The sequence below is a fragment of the Dendrobium catenatum genome, unplaced genomic scaffold (genome assembly GCF_001605985.2).
Source record: "Dendrobium catenatum unplaced genomic scaffold, ASM160598v2 fragScaff_scaffold_133, whole genome shotgun sequence".
Taxonomy (NCBI): Eukaryota; Viridiplantae; Streptophyta; class Magnoliopsida; order Asparagales; family Orchidaceae; genus Dendrobium; species Dendrobium catenatum.
Genome location: NW_021318595.1, coordinates 9,920,133 through 9,938,770, shown reverse-complemented (window position 1 = coordinate 9,938,770; position 18,638 = coordinate 9,920,133). Strand labels below are relative to the sequence as shown.

The following is an 18,638-nucleotide window of genomic DNA, read 5'->3' as shown; positions in this document are numbered from 1 at the left end:
CTATTGTGTCATATTAAAAATCAAATTCTCGTTTAAATCTAATAAAAAAAAATCATTTCTAATATTTTCTAACCAACTCTTTTAGATCTGCCTCTACCTTTCTTAACATAAGTCAAATCTCATAACTTTACATTCCTAACAGGGTCATTGGAAGGCCGCCGTTTTATGTGACCAAACCATTTAAGGCGACTCTCTCTAATATTATCTTCTACTGGAGCTACTCCAACCTTTTCACGTACATGCTCATTTTGCATCCTATCTCTAAGGGTAAAGACACTCATCCACCTGAGCATCCTCATCTCTATCACACTTAACTTAGTATGATGCTTCTCTTTTAATGGCCATCATTCAGCACCATAAAGCATTGCAAGCATCGTCATCATCTTATAGAACTTTTTCTTAAGTTTGAGGGGTATTTTTTTATCACACAACAAACCCGATGCATTCCTCCACTTCAACCACCCAACTTGAATTCTGCTGATAATATCCCCATCTATTTCACCATCACTCTGAATAATAGATCTAAATATCTAAAATGTGTACTCTTATTAATGACCTGATAGCCCAAAGTCACAGTCCCCTCACTAGGTCTATTACTACTAAAATTACACTCCATATATTCTGTTTTAGATCTACTCAAGTGAAAACCTTTAGGCTCTAAGGTTGACCTCCATAATTCAAGTTTACCTTCAACTCACTCTCTAGTCTTATCAATAAAAAGAATGTCATCATCAAAAAAAATACACCAAGGTACATCCTCTTGCAAATGTCTAGTGAGAACATCCATGACTAAAGGAAATAGATATGGGCTTAAGGCTGATCCCTGATGTAATCCAATTGAAATAGGTAAATACTTGGTCAAACCACCTTGTGTTTGAACACAAGTAATAGCTCCTACATACATATCTTTAATGATTTGAATATAAGTGTTATTAACTCCTTTCTTTTCAAGAACTCTCCATAGCACTTCTCTTGGAAATTTATCATATGTTTTTTTTCTAAATCTATAAATATCATATGTAGATCCTCCTTAATTTCTATATATTTATTAAGATTATGGAAGGGTATTTATGAAAGTTCAGGCACAAAATTGCAATTTAGTACAGCATTTCACCCAAAAATTAATGGTCAATTAGATAGAATGATTCAAATACTATAAGATTTACTGAGATTGTGTATTTTGGATATTGGAGGTAGCTGAGAGGATCATATTCTGTTGATAGTGTTCACCTATAATAACAGCTACCAATCGAGCATCAGATGGCACCATATGAGTCACTTTGGAAGAAAATGTCGAACATTATTGATTTGGGTTGAAATTGGAGAAAGACAACTATCAGGCTAGCAATTAGTTGATCAAGTCATTGAAAACATATTGAAAAAGCCAGATTAACTAGCGACAGATTAAAAAGAACTCAGGATCGGCAACAAAAATACTATGACCCCAAGCATAAAATGAGTCTGCTTAAACTTGTAATAAGAGTTTGTATTTTATTTTTCTTGAGTATTTGTTGTAATTAGATGTATGTTAGTAAAAGACAACCGAGCACACATTCATAAGGGAATGACAACTAAATACTTAAATTGTCCGTTAAATCATTATGTATGATCGTAGTCGTATTGAACAATTTGTTAATCCATATAATAAAATCAAATTTTTAAGAAAGTTAATTAAACTAATTTTCAACATAACTAATCATAAAGTACAACCTATGATCGTACAAGATAATAAATTATTTTGATAAAACTCTACAGTTGAATCTGAGTTTTTAAATTTAGGCAATTTTGAATTTTAAATTTTAAACTGATTGTATTATACAAAAGATTTTGTATTATTCGATTATTAATGAATCTTGCCTAATTTGAACTGGTGATCATGGAATCAAATCAGAATCAATCTTGATTGACAATCATATTACACGATTCAAATAATCCAATACGATTTAACAAAACATTTGGTTGACAAACCATAGTTTGCCTTGGATGATCCTTGATTCGAGATAATTGATCGTATTGTATGATTAATTATCATACAGTCCAATCTAACAGAACTCAGAAATGGGTGTTTAACTAATCGGACAGTATAATACACACTTCATACTCTACGATCAGAACAACAAAGTTAAAATATCAGATTTGATTTAAATAATCCAATTAAATTCTTTTAGTACAAAGAGAGTGGATGAAAGTGTGTATCCAGAGATGTTCCTTTCTGTGAGAGAGAGCTTTGGAGAGGGAAAGTTGTCACCTTGCTTATGAGAAGGTTCAATCCACTTGGGAGAGAGATGGTGAGGTTGAAAGATTGTTCCTTGAAGGAGTTAAAAGGTGTGTGAGCGAGTCATATGATTTTCCTCGTCAAAATGCACCTTAGTCCTCTGAGTTTTGATTTTTGATCTCTTGGAGAAGAGCTCTATGAATGAAGTCTTTGGGTGAAAGATTTGTTACTAGCCGAGGCGTCTAGGGGAGCGGCATCTTCGCCGTTGCGAGGAGCAAAAGGAGGGAACAGCATCTCAATCGTTGCGGGAAGTAGGAGGGTCAGATTTTTGAAGAGCTTTTCCGTCTTGCTGAATGCATAAGGAGCATTACTAGTGGAATTCCCTAAGAGAATGACCTTTGGGGAGTGAACATACTAGCTCGATCAAACCACTATAAATCGTGATTTACTTTTCTTTTACTTTTTTGCATTTTATTTCATATAAGCTCTATCCTTTAAGATTTATGATTTGATCATATTGTGATTACAAACTTTAGTAAGTTTCTATTGTTAGTAAGAACATTTCCTTTGAATTAATTTTTAGTGATTCTATTGCTCCAAAAATTTTAAAACAAAAAAAAAGATTAACAAAAATTTTAAAAAAAATTTATAGTATTGTTTGTTGTAATAGCTTCGTCGTTGTTATCCAAAGTTAATTTCCGCTACATATTGTTTGTTGGATTTTAGTTAAAAATTTTAAGTAAATAATTCATCCCCCTCTTGGTGTACCATAGCAATTTCACAAATAAGGATAGCTAGAAAATCAAATCAATTTTTAGCCAAGATTGGGCTTAAGATGGATATTAGAGAGCCGAATAATAAGGATGGCTTGGCTCAAATCAATATAAATACTCCAATTCATGAGCCAAGTTTGACTCTGATTAAACTTTCATTGAGTTTATTTAACATCATCACAATTATTAGCCTTATCCCAACTATATGGGGTTGACTTTATGAATCTTAGTTTTCTATTTTGTCCTACTTTGCATTACTTGAGGAGTAGAAGCATAATTTGACAAATCATTTTGAATAACTTCTATTCATGTTATCTAATTTTGCCGCTTTTCTTATTAAACTAGCATTAATTTTTTCTACTTATATAATGGATGCATTATCTATCCTGCATTCTACATGTTGAAGACACCTAACTTTATTTTGAATAACCAAATCTTTAATAAATGTCACTCTAACCATCACTTTAATATAATTATTCATTAATGTATTCTAGCTAGTTTAACCAAAAACTTCATCTAAATATACTCACTTTAGCCACACTTAAATTAGATATTAACAACTTTTTACTACCCAACACTCGCATCCATACAACATCGACTTAATTACAATTTTATTAAACTTTCTTATCAAATCTAAATAATATCAATTATGCAAATGTAATTACATAACCATAAATTTTATATGTTTAAGACTAGGTGATTACATTAGAATACTTTAGATCTATAATAACAACAACATCAAGCCTTTATCCCACTACGTGGGGTCAGCTACATGAATCCTTTTTCTTCATTGTGTCTTATTAAAAGTCAAATTCTCATTTAAATCTAATAAAGAAAGATCATTTCTAATATTTTCTAACCAAGTCTTTTTAGGTCTGCCTCTACCTCGTGAATTGAGATGATGTACATAGCCCTTAATAGTTAAAGCATCTCCTCCCACTATTGGTCCACAAATACAGCAATTGATTTCCTTAAACTATTCAGGGAGAGGAATACAGGCCTCACTATAAATGGTAGTATTTTGACTCTACATAAGTCATGGAGCAATAACCAAAGATAGGCGAATAATTAGAGGAGGTTTATGTATCAAATTCGAGACCTAGAGGCCAAAGATCTTATGGAGGGCATTGCAGCCTAGCTAGTATAGTCTGAACTACCAAAATGAAGTATTCTCCCATCGAGTGGAGATGTTCGATTATGATACTCTGATTGATGTTGCTCTTACAAGGGATGATTGTTGACCCTTTAGGATTATTTGAATCCCTTAATTAACAAACCATAATTTACCCTTAATTAAGCCCTGAAAATTTCAAAAAAATTTAATAAATTCATTTTAAATTAAAAAATTATCTATAATACCTCAAACTCTTCAGAATTCAATGTTTAATCTCAGAAAATTGAAAGCCCCTTAATTGGACTTCAATCTCAACATTAATTTAATTTTAATCAAAACTTACTCTTTTAATTAAATTAAATATTTAAAAACTATTAAAAATTCCAAATTTTCCGTAAATACTTGGAAACACTTCTTTAGGTCATTTCTGACCTTTAGGGGATTCCAAGCAGTTTGGAGCTGATTTGGATCAAAACCTAAAATACCCCAAATTAAATAATTTCGATAATTCATTAATTGCTCCAACTTTGAAAATTCACAACTAATTCCAAAAAAATCTAAATTGGACAAACTAAAAAGCATTTAACTCTAATTAAAATCTACTATTTATTAAAAATATTAGGTTTTTAGAAATTAACTTAAATCAAAAAGTCAACTCTTCGGTCAACCATAATTCATTAACTAGGGCCCGAAACTTCTAAAATTCATAACTTTGACTAAAAAACTTCAAATCCAACAAACTTAAAGCTTAACTACTCCTTGTAAGACCTAATATTTAATTAAAATGTTAGAACCCTTAAACCTAGCATGTTTCCAATAGTGACCTTTGGACCCCCCTTAACTTAGAAGGTAGGATGGCCCTGGACCTTCTAAAATCCGTTAATTCAATTTAAACTTCAAAGATTACTATCCTCAGTATTAAAACTAATCTGTGTGTAAGACTGAATCTGGAAAACAAACTCCCTAATGGTATGTGGGTGGATGGAATTGCTGGTCGGTTCTTCCATAAAATTGAATATGAGAAGATTAATCTGATTTGTTATCATTGTGGCATGGTTGGTCATGATAGAAAAGATTGCTTTGAATGTGTGAAGAAGGTTACTTTTGATCAGCCGACAAGGAATTCTGTTACTGAGAAAGTTGTGGGAGGAGAGTTTGGTGCTAAAGAAGATAACAGTGAATATGGTCCGTGGATTCATATGCAATTTAAAAATAGGAGATTCAAGAATGGAAAGATGGCAACGGTTCATCATTCTGATACAGGGAAGAAATACAGCTGGTGTTAATGTACAGGCTCAGGTTCATCATTCTAATACAGGGCAAGTTGTGAAGCAACACAAGAAGGCTGAGGTGGATCCTGTTCTGGAACAGGTGAATTTATCTTGTACTTAATACGGATAATGTTGTTAGTAAAGAGGAGATTGCAATTGGGGTATCACTTGCTAACAAATTCGATGTCCTGCTTGAGGAAACGAAAGAAGGGGAAATGAGGGATCAGAACAGTGTGGTTCAGCAGAAGGAATTGACTAGTATCGTTGATTTACCTGAACGAGTTGATTCTGTGATCTCACAGAACAGCAGTTTGGTCAAGTTGAAACTGGCCAAGGAACTGAAATCCCTGGGGCCTCTAGAACCGGATTATAGGAAAAAGAGAAAGGAGGGCAAAGGAAATGTGCCAGGTGGGGAGAGCTCCCCTATGGTTATTTAATGAATTCATTAATTTTCTGGAATTGCAGGGGGCCAAGAAAAATGAGGCTTGTTGGATTGATGGAAACTAAACTAGCTAGTATTGAAAGAAAGGACGTTGTATCCTTATTGGAAAGGATTGGAATTATTTCCATTTCCCAGTTGTGGGGACTGCTGGGGGGATTTTGATCTTGTGGAATTTGAAGATGGTCTCTTTTGATGTTGAGAAGAGCTCATCTCAATTGGTGGTCGGTTCTCTTTCTACACCTTTCTTGGGTGTTTGGAAGGTGGCAACGGTGTATGATAGCAGATGTCATACTGAAAGGAGGAGTTTGTGGAACTTGCTTGAGGTCTATATGAAGGATTCGGGTCCTGCTGTTGTGGGAGGGGACTTTAATTGTATTTTAAATAAGGAAGATAAGAAGGGTGGAAAAAGATTCTTATTCTCTAAAGGGCCAAGAGAGATGAAAGAATTTATGACTAATTCTGATTTTCATGTTGCAGGTTATGTTGGACCAAGCTTTACTTGGTGTAACAATAAGGAGGGTTCCTCAAGGATTTGGGAACGTCTTGATAGATGTTTGCTAAACTCCTTGGCTTTGCATTTAATACCGCATGGGAAGGTTAAGCATCTTGCTCGTGTGGCCTCTGATCACAGCCCGATTGTGTACATTTTGGATCCTAAAAGGATTAATAAAAGCAAGGCTATTAGATTTGAAGATACTTGGAGGTCGTACCCGGCTGCCTGGAGTATTGTTTCTACTTCCTGGAAAAAGAATGATTTTGGTGATGAGGTGGAGGTGCTACATAGAAAGCTCAGGAGGACGTTGAGAGCACTGTTTTTCTGGAATAAGAATAAGTGCAGTGATCTGTGTAAGCTGAAACAAGAGCTTAAGAGAGATATTCTGGAACTGCAAACCAAAGAGGCTTTGGGCTCAGGTTTTTCTAGTGATGATTTGCTCAATCTTAGAAGAAAGGTTCATGAACTTAATATCACTCTTAGAAGACTAGCTATTTGGTGGAACCAAAGAGCAAAAACCAGATGGCATGAAGAGGGGGACACTAATTCAAAGTTCTTCCATAACTTTGCATCTGCCCGTAGGAATGCAAATTGGATTAGGCAAGTTAAGGATGCCAACAATGCTCTGGTAGAGGAAGAAGATCAAATAGAACAAGTATTTTTGCAGTTCTTTGAGAAGAAATGGAAATACATATCTTGTGACTTGATGGGGTGGCCTTATCCTTCAGAAAAGCAGAAGATAAGTACTTTGAATGCTGCTGCCTTGAGTACAGATTTTACTATGGAGGAGTGCAGAATCTCTGTTTTTCAGCAAGGTAGCAACAAGTCTCCGGGACTTGATGGTGTAACTTCTTCCTTTTTCAAATGCTATTGGAATTCAGTATGTGATGCCACTTGGAATGCGATAAAGAAATTCCTTATATCCGGAGTAATGCACAAGGAATGGAAAGATACACTCATTGTATTAATTCCTAAAATGAAGAATTCGGTTGGGCCTGCTAACTATAGAACTCATTAGCCTATGTCAAAGCACATACAAAATTGTGGCCACGATGTTGGTTAATAGATTGAAGACTTGTTTGCCCAGGTTGATCTCTGAAGAGCAGGTTGCATTCATTCCAGGGAGGTCAATTTCGGAGCATTGCCTGTTAGTACAGGAGATTTTCAATAAACTTAAAGTATCAAGAAATAAACAGGGGCTGATGGTTGTGAAACTGGACATGGAACAGGCGTATGACAATATGGGATGGTCAACCTTGAATCATATTATCCTCTGGTATGGCTTCCCCACTGCCTTTTCTAAGCTTCTAGAGGAATGTGTGATAAATGCTAGATTTTCTATTATCCTGAATGGGAAATACACGAAGTGGATTGATGCATATTGTGGATTCAAGCAAGGCTGCCCTCTATCTCCATATCTTTTCATTTTGTGCTCTTAATTGTTGTCTAACGCAATTGAGCAAAGGGGACAAGAATTGGGCATTCAAGTATCTCCAAGAGGACCTAGGATCACGCATCTTCTCTATGCAGATGATATGCTGCTTTTCTCTCGGGCTACTACATTTTTGGCACGTTTGTTAAAAGGCATTGTGGACGATTTCTGTAATTGGACAGGTCAAAGGGTGAATGTTAATAAATCCCAGATCATTTTTAGTAAGAATATTAAGAGATCTCATTAGAAACAAGGTGGCTAATATTCTGGGTTTCTGGGTGGTCAAGGAATTGCGGTACTTGGGCATTAAGATTTCTTTACAGAGATTGGGAGTGGCTGACTTCCAGGATCTTCTAAGCCATGTCTCGGATAGATTAAATGTTTGGGGGAAGAAGTCACTATCTTTGGATGGTAAGATTACTCTTATCAAATCATCTCTGATGTCTCTACCGAGCTTTGCTGTTACTCATTCCTTGGTGCCTAAGAAGGTGCTTCATGAGGTGGAGAAATTATGTAGGAAATTCATTTGGCATAAACAGAATGGGAAACCCGGGTTGCATTATGTTGCTTGGGAGAACATTTGTTGTCCAATTACGGCTGGTGGGTTGGGTGTTCAATCTATCATAACTAGGAGTGGTACTCTACGGGCAAGGTTAGCCTAGAATTATATCCAGAAATCAGATTCTTTGCTGCACGGAACTTTCAAGGCTAAGTTCAGACATAATGTTCTTAATGACAATTGCTTGAGAGGTTCTTCTAATGCTTGGAAATTACTAAATGATGGAGGTAAACACTTGAAACCCATTGTGAGATGGAAAGTGGGAAAAGGAGTTAAAATTAATGTTCTAAGTGATATCTGGATGTTGGATAAATGTCTAAATGAATGGACAACCTTTGCGGACTGTAATGCTTTGGAAAATTTGAATGTTCAATACTTTATTTCTGATACTGGGGAATGGGATGAAGGAAAACTCCTTAATTTCTTCCATGAAGATCTTGTAAATATCATCAGGAATTTGCACATTGATAATCAGCGGGATGATCAGCTGGAAACAATTTGTAAGTTTTCGGGTAAGACTATTTCTGCATTGGCATATGACAAAGTGATGAAAGGGAAAGGTGTAAGTTATGATATGGAATTTTATTGTTTGTTAAAGAGATTAAAGCTTAACGTTAATGTGGAAATTTTTTTGTGGAGACTTAGTAAATTTGCTATTCCCACTAACCATTTTTTAAAATTCCGAAGACTAGAAGATGAAAATCGATGTACTAGAGGTTGCCAAGTGCTGGAGAATTATGATCATATTATTCTTCATTGCAAATATCTTCAAGATATTATCAGCAAAATCCGTGAATGGGGGTTTTGTATTCCTGTTTTCAACTCTTTGGAAGGTTGTTTAGAAGAAATGAGAAGATGTTCTGGTAGCAAATCTGCCTGGATCAGGCTTTATTGTGTGGCTGTATTCCTGAACTGGAAAAACCGTAATTTTGTAAAGCATGGTAAAGCAGCTATGCCATGTTCTTCTGTGGCTGCAAATGTGCTGTCTCTTGCCATTTTAAAATCTTCTCCTTATCTAGTAAACTGGGGTGCTAATCTCCTAAGAGAGACTTATAGTACTTGGCGCCCCCCTCCGCTAGATTGGATCAAGATTAATGTGGATGCTTCCTTATTGAGCTCTTATAGAGGTAGTATAGGTGGCATGTTCATAGATTATAAAGGTAGACTTCTTCTTGTTTTTGGAAGGAATAAGACGCATTGGGACATTGCCCAGCTTGAGATGGAGGTGATTGTGGAGATTAGCGAGCTCATACAAGGTTGGATGCTTGAAAGTTTAGGTGTTGTCATTGAAAGTGATAATGCCAATGTGATTACATTCTTACAAGATTCTTTGAAGAAAGTTGATTGGCACTTGGATATTGGCCTGGCCAAAGAACTTTACTTTCCTTAATGACTTCAATAAAATCATTTTCCATCATGTGAATAAGGAATGTAACAAAGTAGCGAATTTTTGTGCTACTTTAGCTTTGGATGGTAACTTTACTTTTGATAGTTTCTCTTTAGGTAACATTCCGACTCCTTTGATTAATTTGATCAAGGACGAGATGTTACCAATGTAGTTTGTATCTAGGTTTGTTCCCTTCTTTCCTTTAATTGCATTGCTTTTGCACGGTTTCAAAAAAAAAATATTAAAACTAATCCACTAACTAAATTAACTAAAAGTAGACCTCAATTTATTAATAATAAAACTTTAATCAAATTCCCCTTTTTAAACCTTCAATAAATGTTAATACGAGACAACTTGAATTAACTATTCGACATAAGACATATCCAATGCCACACAAGCCTACAACAGACACGTAGGATTGCTATGGCACCACTTCTAGCCCTAGGATTAAGGCCGGTGTTTTACTTTTTTCTGTTTTTGTGATGTGATGCTTTTGTAAATGGCACGAGTGCTGATTTATTTGATTTTTCTGGTTTGTTGTGATGATTTTTATTTCATTGTTGTGCTTTCTATATTTTGCTTATGATATGATTTGGGTGATATATTACTCATGGGCTAAGAACACTTTTGTTATTAATGATATCTTATGCAAGTGGTCATACTCATACAGGACATTGATTAAAGGGGACACAAAAATAATTAAGTTTTAAAATTAACGATGTCTTCTGCAAGTACTTCAAAATGCTAAACCACTTTAAATTATAAGAGTATGGCCACATGTGATTGGCAATGAGTATTTTATTTATCATATATAACTGCTTGGGATATTCTTAGTTAATTGCTTAAGATAATCATACAAGAGAGTCTAGATTTTTTCTTTTACATGATATAATCTAATGTAATAAATACCGAGTTGTGAAAGTCTTAGTTAATTGCTTAAGATAATCATGCAAGAGAGTCTAGATTTTTTCTTTTACATGATGTAATCTGATGTAATAAATACCGAGTTGTGAAAGTCTTCAAAAACATAGCATTTCAAATATTAAGTACCAAAAAAGAGAAAGAAGGGCCCCCTTTCACGAAGTTTCTTTCTAATTTGGGTACCCTTCTGAAGGACGATCTGGAGGAAGACGATCCTATGAAGATGATCTGAAGGAAGACAATCCGGAGGAGGACGATCCACTTGAAAACAAAATATTAAAGACAAAATATCTTCCTTTTAAGACTTGCGTCATTCAGTAGGATTGGAATCAAAGTTGTTGTCGGTGACGCCTTGCCACCATTACTTTTCTACATAGTCTGAGTTATACTTATACGGCACTTGTCATGGACTATAGATTTTTTCATTTACTTTGTTAATTTATATTGATGTGTTTACTTTATGTACGCAGTAGAAATTGCATATTTTTAGGTTTCTTTCTTGCATGTGCTTGGCCTGATCTCACTAGGCTCTTTAGGAATAAAAATCTTTTATACTCGCAATTAAATTCTAAAATTTTAAGAAATAAATTACATAGAAAATTAATGACCTAGGGAATAGACGGAATCGTCCGGGGCTGCATGCATATTAATGCATTCTCTTTCCCCTTGCTATAAGATATTTCACCGCCTGCGGGTAGAGTCCGGATAATCTGGCCAATGAGGATGAGATGTCGGACATAGGGAAGCCCGATCGTTTTCTAAAATTTATTATTTACAAACCTTTTTAAGATTTCATGCATACTTGATTTGAAGCCTTTAACCAACATACATTGCATTAGAAATCAATTAAATAAAAATTTTAATTGCATTAGCTCTAGGAGCATTTATCTTATATAAGTACAAGGCCAACTAGGAAATTCTCTAGACATCAGCCTTACTTCCAAATAACTGATTTATCCACCCATCTTTCATAAAGACTGGATAGCATGAAGTTTACGTGCTTAGGTAGTTAGCTAGCTTTTCTTTTCAAGCAGGATATAAGTCTATGATGCATTAGCTAGGACATAGGTGTTAATGTTGAGTGTAGAACAATAAACCCACCTTAGATTTAGGGTTCAATGCTACTACATTCGGTATCTCGTGGTACGCCTCATCGGTGGGTAAGTCTCCTTCTTTTCAGGTGTTATAAATCCTACCTATTTGCGTCACATGATTGACGCCACCTCCATCATTGCCCTCTGTATGCTTTAAGTGCATGATTTCTTTTCTTCGGTCCTTCTTCGCTACTTAGTCCCTCCGGATATTGGTATGAACCGTGTATGTTGACTAAACCCACTTGAACCCTTTCTTCCCTTTGAGTAGAAACTTCCTAGGCTCCGCCCTCTGTGTCAATCCCCTTCGGAAAGTATAATGTCGGATCTTTAATCGAGAGTATTCTCGGGTTCGGATCTAAGATGTAATTAGCCACAAGGGCTTGCGCTCGTGAGAAATAGAATTCCACAACAAATAAACCCCACTCGAGCTGATGTATCGGATGGGGGAAATCTCGTGATAATGATTAGGTCATGCATATTATCATCCATCGACGTGCATTAGCAAAAGTCGTTATCCTCAATGATTGATCGTATGTGTGATCTAATATGCCTTCCCATTAGTCCGCTTGCGAAGAGCGTGAAGGCGTGCGATCGTCTCGTCCTTCAGGATAGTGCGGTCATATACCATTTACACTTTGTCCCCCGCACAGTGGATCCCTTTCGGAGGTCCACAATGACCCTCACTAGTTGAAGGGTTGTGCTCTCAATCAATGAGAATCCTTTTCCTCCTAGGAACCATCAATTTATGCTCATCACTCCAAAAAATGTTTGAACAAAACTCGCTAGTTGGATCAAAAGCATGGGATTACACCATGTCATGATTTGCATGAAGAATATTATAGAAAGAGAGGAGATAGAAAAATCATTAGCCTTCAAAGCTGACTACATGGATAGGGAAGAGAGAAGACAAAGTGAATGAATACAAAAGAGTAGGGAATGATAAAATTTGGGCAAACAACAAGCTACATAAGTTACTTACAAGAAGGCCGAGCAAGCTAAGTACCCACTTGAACAAACTTCAAGCTTTGCAACTTGCTCTAAGCAGCTTGAATTCTAAGAGCGGCCCCTTGTTCCCTAGGCAAGGGGTGCCTGAAGAGTTATGTTAGACCGGTCCAGTGGATCGAACCAACCGGTCCATGCGGGGCCAGCCCAGACGCGAAACAGCATAGTTTTCTCCGCCTACTGCGTATGCCATGCGAGCCGCAGGTCCACGGGAGCCAATTTAGGAAGGATTTTTGACGGTTTTGGGAGGGAAATTTGAATGTCGGGACTGTTTAAGGATTTAGCATGAATTTTGAGTTGAACAATATTTCATGTTGTCTTATTATTGAGATATTTGATTTCGCTTCATATCTTATGTTTTTTTATGTTTTATATTATTCACTCATTAGTATATAAAAAATTTATCATTTTATGTTTACGCAATCTTTTGATTTTGAGGCTTACGCCTCAAAACGCCTTGAGGCTTACGCCTCGCCTCACGAATGAAAAACGCCTCAATACCCGAATACGCAATTTTAAACATTGGTTCAATGTAATGGCCACGTCAGTCAATGGGTTGTGCCATAATCTTTAGGTCGCAATCTATAAACATCCTAACCACATGGACAAGTCAACTTGACCACAGCTAACCAAATGAGCCACCATAATCTTGGTGTACAAATACAACACTGGAGCTTAGCTAACGAACTATTGTTACAGTGTGAGATTTAATTTGATTATATGGTTGGAGGACAAAAATCACGAAAAAAGCTTTTGTTACCTGGAAAGTATTGGCAGGAGAACCAATAAAAGCAAGAAATTAAGTTGGATATCAAAGTATTGTATCCTGAATTCTATCTTAAGGCACAAGAAAAGTACTCAACGCAACAACACAAACGACGCAAATAAATACGGAGAAGTCCTAAAAATAATCACCGCTTCAATTACTAATTTCTTTTCCAGCGATCTATGACCTATATGCGTGATTAATCCTAAGCAAGAAGCAGCAAAGTAAAACACTAACCAGTAAAAATGCTACAAACACAATACAAGAGAGTGAGTGAAACAGAGATAAAATGAACGAAGAAGGAAAGAGATCATGCCTGTAGGACTTTGGGACCATGGATATACAAGGACTTCTTGGCTGCGGAGTGCTCGGGAAGCGATTTCCCTCCGAAAAACCTCAAATCCATATTCAGAAGCTCAGATTCGATTGAATCTGCCAGCAAGGATTGTAGTATATATATATATATATATATATATATAGTTCTAAAATATTTGCGGCGGTAAAGAAATATGAAATTTATCGTCTTAGTATTGTACGAAGATCCAGCACAAAAGCAAATAAAATAGAGAGAGCATAGCGTTCATTAGACACACTAGAGTTTTTACATGGAAACCGTTGAAAAGGGAGAAAATCACGAGCTCTGTTTGAATGAATCCACTATTATTTGAAGTCGATTACAAATGATGTCTTTCATTGGAGGGCAGGCATTAGCTTTATATAACATATATACATCATATAGAATGCTTTACTTGATAGAAAGTGGAAGAATTAGTATTAAAATATTCGTTTAGACGACAGAATCATAGTCGGCAAGTGACGGAGGTCGGAAAGACCGTAGTCTGGTGAAAGTGGTCGGAAGGACTGTTGTCCTGCAAGGGAGGTCGGAAGGACCGTAATCGACAGGAGCAATGGTTAGAAAGACTGTTGTCTTGTGAGGGAGGTTGGAAGGACCGAAATCGGTGGGTGACTATGGTCAGAAAAACAGTTGTCCGACGATGGAGATCATAAGAACCGTAGTAAGCGACTGAGGTTGGAATGACTGTAATAGGTTACGGAGATCAGAAGAACCGTAGTCGGTAGAAGACAGTGGTTAGAAAGATTATTGTTTGGCAATGGAGGTCAGAATGACTGTAGTAGATGACGGAGGTCGAAGGACCATAGTCGGCATGAGATAGGGGTCAGAAAGACCGTTATATGGCGATGGAGGTTAGAAGACCGTAGTAAGCGACGGAGGTTGGAAGAATATCATAGTAGTAAGGCGCTGGTCCGATGGAAGTCCGGACGTTATTAGGTGGTCTGGAAAAACTTCGACTTCTATCGGTGGTCTGACAAAAGTTTGGGCCTTAGTCGGTGGTCCGGCGGTGGTTTAGCAAAACTCCAGTGTCAGGCGGTGGTCTGACGGAACTCCACCATTAGGCGGTGGTTCGGTGAAAATCTGACATCGGGGGAGTGGATCGGTGTCAGGCGATGGTCTGATAGAAGTCTAGTGTGAGATGGTGGTTCAACAGAAGTCTGGCATCATATGGTGGTCCTTACAAAAGTCTTGCATCAGGCAGTGGTCCTGACGAAAGTCATGTGTCAGGCGGTGCTCCGACGGAACTCCAGTGTCAGGCGGTGGTCCGGCGGGTGATGGAGGTCGGAAAGACCGTAGTCTTGTATTAGTGGTTGGAAGGACCATTGTCTTGCGAGGGAGGTTGGAAGGACCGTAGTCGGTAGGAGACAGTGGTTAGAAAGACCATTGTCTAGCGAGGGAGGTCGGAAGGATAGTAGTGGGTGTGAGAATGTGGTTAGAAAGACCATTATCTATCAATGGAGTTCGGAAGGATCGTAGTAGGCGATGAAGGTCAGAAGGACCATAATCGATAGAAGAAAGGGGTCAAAAAGACTATTGTCTTGCGATGGAGGTCAGAAAGACCAAAGTAGGTGATGGAGGTCGGAAGGGCCATAGTCAGCAGAAGATAGGGGTCAGAAAGACAGTTATCTGACAATGGAGGTCAGAAGGACCGTAGTATGCGACGAAGATTGGAAGGACCATAGATGGAAAGAGACAGGGGTCAAAAAGATTATTATCTAGCAATGGAGATTGGAAAGACCGTAGTAGACGACGGAGGTTGGAAGGACTGTAGTCGGTGAGATATAAGGTCAAAAAGATTGTTATCTGGCGATGGAGGTCGGAAGGGCAGTAGTAGGCGATGGAGGTCAGAAGGACTGTAGCCAGTAGGAGATAGGGGCCAGAAAGACCATTTTATGGCGATGGAGGTTGGAAGGATCATAGTAGAAGATAGAGGTCAGAAGGATCATAATTAGTAGGAGATAAGGGTCAAAAAGGCTATTGTCTGGCAATGGAGGTCGGAAGGACCGTAGTAGGCGACGGATAATGGAAGGACCAAAGTTAGTAGAAGATAGGGGTTAGAAAGACCATAGTAGTAAGGTAGTTGTCCAGTGGAAGTTTGGGCATTATTCACTGGTCTGGTGAAACTTTGACTTATGTCGATGGTACGACAAAAGTTTGGGCCTCAATCAGTGGTCTAGTTGTGTTTTGGCAGAACTCCGACGTCAAGTAATGGTCCGATAGAACTTCAATGTTAGGCGGTGGTCCATCAGAACTCTGACATCGGGCTGTGGTCTGGCAAAAGTCCGATGTCTGGTGGTAGTCCTAATGGAAGTTCAGTGTTAGACGGTGGTCCAGCATAAGTCTGGCTATGCAGTTATCCTAACGGAAGTTCGGCATCATGCGATGATCTGGAAGAATTCCAGCATCGAGAAGTGGTCTGACAAAACTCGAATGTCATGTGGTGGTCTTGACAAAAGTTTGGTGTTAGGCGGTGGTTCGGCTGAACTCCGGCGTCGGGCAATGGTTCGGCAGAACTCCGACGTTAGTTGGTGGTTCGACGGAACTCCGGCATCATACGGTGTTCTTGATGGAAGTTTGGTGTCAGGCGATGGTCCGGCTAAACTCCTACGCTAAGTGGAGGTCTGATAGGACTCTGACATCAGGCGGTGGTACAGCAGAAGTTCGATGTCAGGTGGTGGTCCTAACGGAAGTCTAGTGTCAGATGGTTGTCTGGCAGAACTCTGGCATCAGAAGGTGGTCCGGTAAAACTCCAGCATCATGTGGTGATCCGGCAGAGCTTTGGCGTCGGGTGGTGGTCCGATAAAAGTCTGGGTGGTGGTTGAGGAGGGAAGAGCAATCTCCAATCTCTCTCTTGATTCCTTGCTTGGGTCATTCTTTCATGAGAAGTAGGGGTCCTATTTGTAGATTTTCTAGAGTGGCATAACTTGTAAATAGGTGGAAGATCAAGGGTAAGTTGAGAGTGGTTTGGATGGACGATCGATATTGAATCTCTTAATCATGAATTATTTACTGGGCATTTGAATGTCTTAATAATATCACAATTTTGAGATCTTGGGCTTATTGGATTCATCTCGTTGAGCCACTCGATTCGACTAAAATGATGTCATATTTGGAAACCATTTGGTAATCCAAGTTATGGTTTGAAACTTATAAAAGCGCTTTGGGTCCTTGATTTGGACTCAAATTGACTTGTATTTGGTGTCGTTGGGTTTGTATTTTTGAGATGTTTAATTTGACCATAAGTTTGTTGAAGTCGGAGTTCAGATGGTCCCAATTTTAATTTTGAAAGTTTCTAACTTGATTTTGCCTCGAGATTCGTGCCTGATCAAGAAATTTTTTTAATGATGTATCAGTTGACTCCCTATTTTCAAACATCAAATCCTGTAGAGTCCAAAAATATATGTTCCAACTTTCTGGGAATTTTTGATGTGATAGGAAAATTAAAAAATAATCTAATCATGGGCGTAGATGGCCCGAATAACTTTAAAAGTGCAAAAATTGAGTCTAAAATATCAAAAAATGATCCTGATGACCCCAAAAGCATTTGATTTTTCCTTTTGGGCCAAAAAATGGGTCCGGATGCATATTGGCCTACCTGGCCTTCTAGCTTACCCATCGTGTCCCTGGCCCGATTAGGAGACCTACCTCGGTCAAACCTATGGTCAGTTCGGGGCTCTTTGGCCTGCCCAAGTTCATGAATATGGGTCAATAGTGGAGTAGTTGGTTGGGTTGAACCATGGCCCATTATTAGAGTAGTGGGAAGGTGGGAGTTATAGGCCATTAGTGGAGTAGTGGGAATGTGGGTCATTAGTGGAGTAGTGGGAAGGTGCCATTAGTGGAGTAGTAGGAAGGTGTCATTAGTGGAGTAGTGAGGAGGGAGTTATGGGCTATTAGTGGGGTAGTGGGAATGTGTCATTAGTGGTAGCGGGAAGTTTCCATTAGTGGAGTAATGGGAAGGTGGAAGTTATGGGCCATTAGTGGAGTAGTGGGAAAGTGGGAGTTATGGACCATTCATAGAGTAGTAGAAAAGTGGGGTTCAAATTATAATAAAATTATATTTTTTTACAACTTTTCTAACTTCTTTATCCTCTCTATTTTCACTATAAATACCCCCTTAGGGGTATGAAAATATTTTGCCCCTCCTCCTTTTCTCTTATACTCCTTAGGTTTACGCCTTTCCCTAATCCTGTTCAGGCAGTATCCCCTGTTCAAGGTTAGGGTCCCTCACTGAGTAAGAGTCTCCTCCTCTTTTCCTCTTTTCTTCCCTTCTTTTTCTTAGGCTGCCCTATTCAGGTGGTATCCCTTTTACAGGTTTAGGGCCCCTCATTGAGGAGTATCCTCCTCATTTCTTCTTATCTTTCCTTCTTCTCCTCAGGTTGAGGCCTTCCCCTAGTCCTTTTTAGGAGGTACCTCCTATCCAGGTCTAGGGACCCTCACTAGTAGGAGTCTCATCCTCCTTTCCTTATCTCTCCCATTCAGTCCTCTTCCTATACGGGAGGCATTTCCATAACTTTAGATAAGTGGTGTCCCTTATCTAACTGCAGTGCCCCTCCCTATATAAAGGTCATAATAGGGGATCACCCTTCTTCAAGAGATCCAATGACCAAGAGAGATTCACATTCATGGTTAGTTGGAAATGGAGGATGGAAAGACCGTTGTTAAGGGATGGAGGTCAGAAAGGCCATATTTTAATGTCGGGTAAAAGTCCGACGAAAGTTCAACGATGGACATAAGTCTAATGACAGGTAGAAGTCCTGCAATGGATAGAAGCTCGACCACGGGCTAAAGTTTAACATTAGGTAGAAGTCCAAAGA

The 18,638-nt window shown here is 38.1% G+C and overlaps 1 protein-coding gene across 2 annotated transcripts in view; it reads right to left on the bottom strand.

The window, feature by feature from the left end:
- Positions 1 to 13,909, bottom strand: part of LOC110110036 (tudor domain-containing protein 3) — a 61,207-nt gene extending 47,298 nt beyond the window's left edge. Inside the window, exon 1 of one of the 2 annotated variants that reach the window (XR_003702667.1) lies at positions 13,786 to 13,901. Coding sequence is in view for 1 of the 2 variants with exons in the window: in XM_028699934.1 (XP_028555767.1) it covers positions 13,786 to 13,875 (90 nt within the window). In the remaining variant the exon portion in view is untranslated. Of the gene's footprint in view, positions 1 to 13,785 lie in introns of both variants that reach the window. The other variant, XM_028699934.1, reaches the window with a different exon arrangement.
- Positions 13,910 to 18,638: the final 4,729 nt, after the last annotated feature.